Consider the following 10,000-nt stretch of genomic DNA (forward strand, 5'->3'; position numbering starts at 1 on the left):
GGTCGTTTTCGACAGTATTTGTAAGGTACATTGGTTGAGGTCATAACTCTGATGTCATCAATGAGCAAATTGAAAATTAGGCATTAATTTTAGCAGTTCTTTTTGATAAATTTAGATGCCTGGGATGATGGTAAGGAAATAGTAGGAAATAAGGATTTAATATACTTAAATTAATTTATTTATGGGTCAAAGAGGAATGATTTCAGGTCTTCAATTAATTATTAACAGCCAGTTAACTGACAACTGCCAAATGGCCCAAAATGTAAATGACAACTGACAAATGGAGTAGATTTGCAGCCCCCCATCAAAAACCTCTTTGAATGGTGCTGATGCCAACTGTGTACTTCATATCACGACGCGTTACGACGGCACATACGAGTAAGTTTCCAGCGATGCTTGTAATGGCAATCAAACAATTGACTGTTGCTATGGTGAAATAAATCGAGTCAAACATGATTACTGAGTACTTTGAACCAATCTGTGAGTTATCCAGTCACCTAAAAGAGAAAAAACGAATATTTGCTCTACTGGCATTTAATTGTTTTTCATTTTATTTAAATATATGTACCTTACATATACAATGTAAAAACAAACTAATTAATTAATTATTTGAATTAGTGAATAACTGAATGAATGAACAAATGAACGAACTAACTAACGAATAAATAAAATGAATGAATCCATGAACGAATCGTAAACGAATAAATTAGTTGATGAGTAAATGACGGAACGATAAATGAATGAAGCCTCTTTAACATATTGTGTTTTTACTGGAGTGGTTTCACCGACAGATCAAAGGAGTGGGGCTGGGACTGGGACTGGTATTGAAACATTATGGGATGGGGGAATACAGTAATAACGGCCGTGTCTTTAATGATGGATTTCAAATAGTAGTTACTTTATCCAGTAGAGAATTAACACCAGCTGAAACGTCTTTATTATCTAAGGGTCTATCCTTTTGCCCTGCATCTAAAGAAATTGATACTTTTTGCCTTAGAAAAGACGTTTCCGATTTTGTTAGACATTTACGTTGAAAGGAGTATTTCTTTCACGATTAGGATGTTTGTGGCTATTTTTCGAGTTATCTTGTTTTCCGAAATAAGTCAACATGGTGTCCAGAAAGAACTAGACTCTCTGTGAGCGTAAACTGTGTGTGTGTGGTACGCGTTACACAAAAACAGAAGGCACTGAGTTGGGTGGTATTGAACTGCAGCGTTCCAGTTAATTTTTTCAAGTGGGGGCGCATGTAGACCATTTGAGGGGTCACCCAGACGTCGTGCCAGCAGTGGCTCTTTGGCTCACACGTTCACACGTTGAATTATTTTGTAACGTCCTGTCCCGTGAGGTCTTTTTTTTTTTGCTTAAACACGCATGATGACTTGATAACAGGCGGCCGCTAAAATTGATGTCACTTTTGATTTTGCGATTCTTTGTGCAGCCAAAAGTTCAATAGAAAAATTGAAAGTAGGAAAATCTCCCAAAATTTGTTTTCGCTGATGGTAACTTTTTATATTCGCGGCACGAAATTTATGTTGTTTTCATGTCGCATTTTTTATTTTCGATCAACACTTCTTAAAAACTTCGTTCTGCGCTTCCTGAAAACTGTGTATCAATATTTATTTAACTTTTCATCAATATTGCATAAAGCAGGCTAGCAAAATCTGTACTTTGCTTAGTTCGAATTTTGAGCGTTAAAATAGTATTTTAGTTCTGACATTAAGTCGTATATTTTAAGGTCTACCGGCCAGACATTACCCTCGCTAGACAGAAAACTTTTGTCGAGAAAAGCTGTCAGACGCGCCGAGAAAACGCTTAAACTTACTCTGAAAACGAAGTTGAAGCAAACTTCATGTCTGTCTGGAAGCCAATATTTCTCGATTCCTCTTCTATTTTCTTCAATCTTTCTCAATAGATCATATTCAATACATTAAAAGTCAGCTTGGCAGCTAGGCCTAGAGGACACAAACAAAGGAAACTGAATGAACATGTTCATTGACCGAATGCAAGAATGGCCGCCAACAAATTATTCTTTTGTTTTTGTGTTAATTAGCTTAACTAGCCAAGTTAACACGTGTAAAATTGAAAGAATTTGGGCTGTAAAACGAAGCTAGTTAAGCTAATTAACACAAAGACAAAAGAATATTTTGTTGGCGGCTATTTTTGCATTTGGTCAATTCATTTCTTTTGTTTGTGTCCTCTAAGCCTCACTATCAAGCTGAATTTTAAGTATTGAAAGTGGTCTATCCTTTGATAGCATTTAACGTCACGGCGGCCATTTTGGTGGAAAAAACAACAGCAGAAAGTCTTTTGAGAATTTGACTCTCTTATTATGCAAAACTTAAGCTATATTTCTCTATTGTTTTGGCACCAACATGGCCGTCTTATCACGTGAGTGCAATCAAGAATCTTGGTTTGGTATTTTACCAGTAACTGCACGTCTTCTCAGGGGGCTATTTCTATTAAGACATCTACCATAGCACTATAATGATTTACGATACCAAAACAATATTGTGTACTATTAGAGCTACATATTACGCAAAGACAACTTGAATCTCCTGGAAAACAAGACGCACCTTCGTTGACAGTCATGAAATAAAGCACTGTGTGAAGCATGAGGAGCTTAAGCCAACTCAGGAATTCTCGGCTGGACGTCTCCTAACGGTGTAGATATCCGTCAACAAAGGCTAAAAAGATAACACAAAAGGTGTTTTGTATTCAGAAAAGTGTTAAAGCATTAATCAGGATCGATCAGATTGTACTGTGAACTTACGTTAAGCAGAAAAAAGTAGTTACTTTTTTTATTGAATGACCATATTTAGGGGCAAGATGAATTTGTGGGGAACACAAATCTATTTCAGTTCGTTTGCACGCATCGACAGTGGCGGTTAGTGCTGGGACACGGAACCATTTTTCGTTCTATAGGATTCATGGATTAACTCTCTCACCCGGGGAAAAATGGTACAGCCTGGCTTTCAAATAAACTGGTTGACCGAAATGTTAGCCAATTTGTCGAAGGAAAGTTTTTTCAGCTCTTTCGAAGCGAGATTTGTCGCCTTCAAGTCGGTAATTTTTTGCAGGAAAATTGTTATCACGTTCCGAAATTCTGCGGGTCTAATCTTACGGAATAACTTTGGTTGGCCTCTGTGGGGGGATTAATTGAGCAGCCGTCGTCTGAATGTCATGCATTTCTGTATTCAGATGTTTTTAAGCGAGTTATGGAGGCAGTATACAATGATTATGTCGGGGAATTCGGTGCTGGAAGCCTTCCCGGTATACAGGCTCACGCTCAAACGTTGAGGTAAAATAAGTGCTGTTAGGTTCAATTTCATGATATCAGGATATCATGAGAGCAGGAAAACGATAAGTATGTGATTAGTATAGGTAATCACATGAGGCCCAGTATTAGTAAGGATTAATTGCACGAGTGTTTTGGAAATTTTTCAAAATTGCCAAAACACAAGTGCAATTAATCCTTAATAGTACGAGGACTCATGCGATTACTTGTTTATCAATAAAGGACAAAATTTATACGAAGGAAAAGCAGGTGCGCAGTCTATTTTTATCTGGGAAGCCTGTTTAGCGCTACGGCAAATCATCAATCAAATTGAACTGACCAATCGTTTTGTGTTTTTGTTTTCAAAAGTTCAACTAATTCCTCGTCCGCTTCAATAAAACGACAAGCCATTGTTGCAACAAAAACTTGGCAACAAATTCCAAGATAACGAACGGTTGCTATGCAACGGATTAACCAATCATTGACAGGTAATCAAGCCCTCCCTTGATTACAAAAATGCCCTCGATTAAGAAAAAATGCCCACTGTCTCAGCCAATCAGCGCTCAGCAATTTTGCCTGCTTGTGACATGCTGGGAAATCGATTAGCCCGGAATGAAATTTTACGCAGCTACAATTGGGCATTCTAAATTTCCCAGTTCCTCAGTTATCGAGTTCCATTAGTATAAAACTTAAAAATGGTTTGCTTTAACATCAGAAAAGAACCAATTCACCGTTGCTGTTGAGAAAAGTGTATGCCAGGCAAAACAAGTTGCATCTCGGTAGCCTGAAAGTTAAGAAATAATTTGCCTGTGTTTAAATTAACAAGTACACCAATACATCCCTAACGTTTCATGTTTAACCGGAGAATTAGGGAAGCAGATGTTCGAAGGAGTAATAGCTGTTGAGTTTTATTCTTCAGTTATCGGCTTCCACAAGTATAAAACTTAAAAATGGTTTGCTTTAAAATCAGAAAAGAAACAATTCAGCGTTGCTGTTGAGAAAAGGGGAAGCCAGGCAAAACAAGTTGCATCTCGGTAGCTTGAAAGATAGGATATAATTTGCCTGTGTTTAAATTAACAAGTACACCAATACATCACTAACGTTTGATGTTTAACCGGAGAATTAGGGAAGCAGATGTTCGAAGGAGTAATAGCTGTTGAGTTTTATTCTTCAGTTATCGGCTTCCACAAGTATAAAACTTAAAAATGGTTTGCTTTAAAATCAGAAAAGAAACAATTCAGCGTTGCTGTTGAGAAAAGGGGAAGCCAGACAAAACAAGTTGCATCTCGGTAGCTTGAAAGTTAAGATATAATTTGCCTGTGTTTAAATTAACAAGTACACCAATACATCACTAACGTTTCATGTTTAACCGGAGAATTAGCTATATGCAAGCAGATGTTCGAAGGTGTAATAGCTGTTGAGTTTTATTCCTCATGCAGTTATCGAGTTCCATAAGTATAAAACTTAAAATGGTTTGCTTTAACATCAGAAAAGAACTAATTCACAGTTGCTGTTAAGAAAAGTGTATGCCAGGCAAAACAAGTTGCATCTCGGTAGTATGAAAGTTAACTGAGAAATAATTTGCCTGTGTTTAAATTAACAAATGCACCAATACATCGCTAACGTTTCATGTTTAACTGGGGATGTTCGAAGGTGTAATAGATGTTGAGTTTCATTCCTCAGTTATCGAGTTCCATAAGTATAAAACTTAAAAATGGTTTGATTTAAAATCAGAAAAGAACCAATTCACCGTTGCTGTTGAGAAACGTGTATGCCCGGCAAAACCGTGACAAGTTGCATCTCGGTAGCCTGAAAGTTAAGATATAATTTCCCTGTGTTTAAATTAATTTGAAATAAAGAGAATAAAGAAAAAAAACCATTTTTTTAATTGCTTGATGCTGGCCGTTGTAAACCGTGTTTTAGAAATTATTTCAAATTGATTTATTGTGCCTCTGGACTGTTTTGACTCGTCACTCAAAGGGTTTTCAGCTGAGCGCGCGCGCGTAAGCCACACACGCAATTCTAAAAGCTGCTCGCGTCAGCTCACGATTCAAAGTGGGTCACCAGAAATAAACAAATACCGCTAGTTTCGCTCACCTTTCTTCTAATTCCTATACATATGGAATATATATAGACATGTCCTATTAATGCAAACAACGAAAATTGTACACAAACGGTTTCATCGTCGCTTAAATCCGTTTGTGTTGGCCTGTATATTCACTCGCGCGTGCACTCGAATGAGTGGTTGACGCATGCGTAAATGCCGATCTTGTAACCCCCTCATTTTTCCTGATTTTTCAACTTTACTCGCTTATATCTCTGCTTCCGGACGGTGATTTTTTTTTCATTTTTCGCATGTTAGCTTAGATTAATTTAAAACGTTTGTCTTTCAAATTAAAATAAAAAATTCTGTAGGTGAAAAAAGAAATTAGCGACACATTTCCAAAAAACTTATTTTTCTGAAAAACTGACCTACAGATTTTGTTGAATTTTAAATATTTTAGAGATTATTTCTAACATTATCTGGTAACGCTGAATGGGAAGATTTCACCGTCCCGTTTTTTCAAAAAAGACAACATATTTTGATTTTAAGGCTCAAGGAAATGCCTTATATCGTTGCCATGGTAACGATATTTTGGAGGACAATGTGATGTGACAAATCTATGATGGGTACTTAATACCCTGGCCAAATTTTGTCTTGATATGATTACCCTAACTGTATCTAAAAACAAAATATGTTTATTTGTTTGAAAAAAGGAGGAACTATTTCGAGCCTCCTTAAAGTAATTTGAGATATTTGTCGTCATTAAAAACTTTATGACGAAGTCGGCCCAACAAATGTGTCGAGACCTCTCGCTCTGCCTTATAGTGTTACAACTCCCACTGAGATTTAGGTAATTTTTTTTTTTTACCTAAACAGCGGGGACCCACACTCCTGACCAAAGTTAAGCTCCTCATTGACTACACTGCCACACGTACGTAATGCGTGCGTATTTTTATATAAAACTCTGAATTTCGAATTCTCAACGAAAGATTAAGGACGGTGCCTACTAATTCAAAGGTATTTTTGCCCCGATTTATGATTATGCAGGAAATGTAGATCTTAACAAGTGTTATTGAAATCCAAAAAGAAAATTGGGGGTAACCACGCATTTTTCAAAGATAATTGGTGAATAATATTTGTAAAGAGCTTTAAAATACAAAGTAATGTATGGCGTTCTTCTCAAATTGAAGCTTAACTATTTCTCAAAAATGCATGGTTACCCCCAATTTTCTCTTTGGATACCATGAGTACTTACTAAGATCTACTTTCTCCGGATAGTTTCAAACCACGCAAAAATATCATTGTATTGGTAGGCATCACCGATAGGAAACCCGAGTATTTCGAGAAGCGCAGAACGTATGCGCAACAACAATAGTAGGTACCGTCCTTAATGACAATCGATCGTAAAAACACTAAAATTTCTGAAGTCTCTGACTTCTGTGAATCAAGGGGAAGGTCATGATGTTCTATGAAAAGAAAGTAATTGATCACGTGCTAGGCAACCACAAAGGTGCACGTGATCACCTTGTGTCGTGGTTCTTGCTTACATTGAATGAACTAAAGGGAAGAATGTTAATCGCTTTTAGAGTCAAAACAACGTACTTTTTAGCCAAGAAACTTCCGTCTTTCGTTTTTGTGGTAGTGCACTACACACTATGTCACCGGGTTGTAAGAGAGCAAGAGTGTAAGTCCTTGGTGACAATAGGCCCGCAGCGCGTGCATAACTGACGAACATAAACAGGTTTGTTGGAAGCGTGCTTGGGTTTCCAAAAAATTAGCGCCAAAATCGGCAAGAACTTGTGACGCTGATGAATAATAAAGCAGCTGATATTTCCAAAACGATGGAATTAACTGGTGATAAATAACCTCGTCTAGGAGAGTAAATTTTTGACTTTGCAGAAACAGTGGTCAACCTCAAGAGATAGGAGATTGTGATCTTTATGCTGAATTCGCACATTTCTTGTCAAACTTTATAACACTTGAAAGATAAAAAAGACCAAACTAATAAAAACAAAAATCCGGTGTCTTGCCATCATTTTGACGCAGATGTATCCTATGTTTCGCGAGTGAACACGCAAGGTAACTTAACTCGACGACACTTTCGATTTAAACCGTACAGCAGTTCAACTGATCACATCAATTACCGTCTAGCTATGTTTTAATTCTCACAGGCTCTACCTTGTATTGAGCACTCTAACTGGCTCGATCGCCACCTCTTTTTGATTATATATATATACTTCATAGTAATCTTGAACGTCTGTAGGAAGAGTGCTCGATAGCAAAAAGACTAGAGCGTGAATATATGACTTCACAGACGTTTAGGTTTCACGAGTAATCATCGTTTTAATGCTACAGAACTGTTTCGTATGGTACAAGTACCACACTTATCAGGCAATATTAACGTCTGAACTGTTGAAATTGGAAAGCTGGCAGTTAAATACGGAAATTTGAATGGTTGCTATAGTAAATGCGTTACATTTAAGGAGCTGCTAGGTAACAAAACATGATATAAGGGGATTATATGTCGGTATTTTAAATTTACGTTACTCTTAAGTTCCGGAGTACATATCGGTTTTTGTGGAGGCAGGAACTTGCTATTTCTTTTCTTCTGTTAAGGCTACACAGTTTTTTCTTACATATGATTATGAACTTTTCATTCAGACAAAGACTACATTTCTTGCTAATGTTGCTGTAGGGTCTACATTTTTTAAGAATTTTCCATTTAATTTGAAACGGTTTCTTTGCGTCTTGTAACTTTCAAGACGCACAAAAAACCGTGAAAAAAATGTAGACAGTACGTCTCGGTAAATTTTCACTAATGTTCACGTCGCCTTCGGCGAATAATTGTTAAATATATAATCCAGGTGATGTCATCAACAAACGGTATGACTTGGAATTTTATTACTAACTAGTTTCATACCGCACAAGAAGTGCGGCACTCCTCAGATAAAATAGCCAAATGATAAATTCGTTACAACGCTCGCTGATGATAGACGCACTTGCGCTCGCAGAATTTGAATTTTAACAGTTGTTAGCGCAACGGAGTTATGTTCGGGTTAAACACCTGCTAGCGCGGCAATTCTTTGGGAAAAATTTGTTTGCGTGCCTACAGTAAGTTACCAGTTCATTACGCTTGTTGAAGGTCGCTAGTTCAGTTTAGCAAGAACGTGGCTACAAACGTTTGGCGAACGTTCCTTAAGATCCTCGACGAAGAGTTCCCGGAAAGTCATGTATTACACAAAATGTTCAACCGCAACACAGTCAAGATCAGCTACTGTTGCATGCCCAACCGCAAGCAGAAGATCGATGGTAACAATAACTGAACCCTACAGAAAACAACTACACCACCAGTTTTGAAAGCATGGAACTGCCGAATACCAGAAGACTGCCCTATGGCCGGGCATTGCCTTATATCATTTGTGGTTTACCAAGCAACAGTGACAACTGAACTAACTGGCCAGCCCAAACTTATGTTGGACTCACTGATAACTCTTTTAAACAAGATTTGCCAATCACAAATCTTCTTTTAACAACCTCAAGAAGAGACTCAATACAGAGCTCAGTAAGCATGTTTAGTGTTTGAAGGAAGCAAGGTTGAAATTCAAGATCACCTGGAAAATTTTGAAACCTCTCCTTACAACGCTGTCTCGAACCGATGTAATTTGTGCCTGTGGGAGAAATATCTTATCATTTGTAGACCTTAACTAGCGACCTTAGACAAGCGAAATGAACTGGTAACTTTCTTTAGGTACGCAAGCAAATTTCTCCTAAAGAACTTTAAGCCCACAATTGCCGCGCGCTAGCACGTGTTTAACCCGAACTCCGCGCGCTAACAACTGTTAAAATTCAAATTCCGCAAATATCTGAGGAGTGCCGCACTTTTTGTGCGGTATGAAACTAGTTAGTAATAAAATTCCAAGTCATATCTTTTGTTGATCACATCACCTGGATGATATCAACGCTCTGGTTATACTATTGAGAACTCTATCAGCAGACGTGCAAATGAAATGGTCTTCCTCAGGGTGAATGAAGAAAACCGTTCGTGAATGAATGTGAATGAACAAAAACGGTTTTTCTTCATTCACCCTGAAGAAGACCGACAAGTCGGTCGAAATATTGGTGTTCTGCCACTAGTGTTTAAGTTAAATGACGCAACACCCAGGAAACTATTATCATCTTCCTCGATCCTTTTAACAGGCCTTAACTTTACTCTATACCACACCCGGCATAACCATGCACAGTGTCAACCATTTGCATCAGGTTTGCTCAACTACGGCTTCGTAATAAACCGTTTCTTATCTACTATTCAATAAAGTCCTAAAGCCTTCGGTGGTCGGGGAAAACACGGAGTTTAATTGAAAACTGTTTTCAAAGACTATAAACAATCCCTATACCGTTGAGCAATTCAAGTGATAAGTTTTCCGATAACATTAAACGTCGGCACATATAGCAAATGTTATTCAGTAGCTGTTCCTTGTCAAGACCAAGGAAACTGAAAAAAACATTTAAATCAAACCATGCTTGAAACTTCTCAGAAAAGTCGTGTCTAGATACATGATGACCTTGTATTAGTGACTAACATACAAACCTCCTGCGAGCAGCTGTGAGCCTTTTGGTGCGAAGAGAATAGACGAGAATGATGAAATAGCTTTTAAGATATGCCTTATATATAGCTAAAGTGT

At 37.6% G+C, this 10,000-nt stretch overlaps 1 protein-coding gene across 2 annotated transcripts in view; it reads right to left on the bottom strand.

Moving 5' to 3' along the window:
* Positions 1-10,000, bottom strand: part of LOC138052499 (bombesin receptor subtype-3-like) — a 65,302-nt gene that overhangs the window by 18,972 nt on the left and 36,330 nt on the right. The window contains exons 2-3 of one of the 2 annotated variants that reach the window (XM_068899026.1): positions 2,574-2,684; positions 345-497 (exon numbers count right to left, since the gene is read on the bottom strand). In XM_068899026.1, coding sequence (XP_068755127.1) covers positions 345-454 — 110 coding nt within the window. In that variant the 5' untranslated portion in view covers positions 455-497; positions 2,574-2,684. Of the gene's footprint in view, positions 1-344; positions 498-1,822; positions 1,923-2,573; positions 2,685-10,000 lie in introns of those variants that run through there. The other variant, XM_068899028.1, reaches the window with a different exon arrangement.

Source organism: Montipora capricornis, chromosome 6, assembly GCF_036669925.1.
Source record: "Montipora capricornis isolate CH-2021 chromosome 6, ASM3666992v2, whole genome shotgun sequence".
Lineage (NCBI taxonomy): Eukaryota > Metazoa > Cnidaria > Anthozoa > Scleractinia > Acroporidae > Montipora > Montipora capricornis.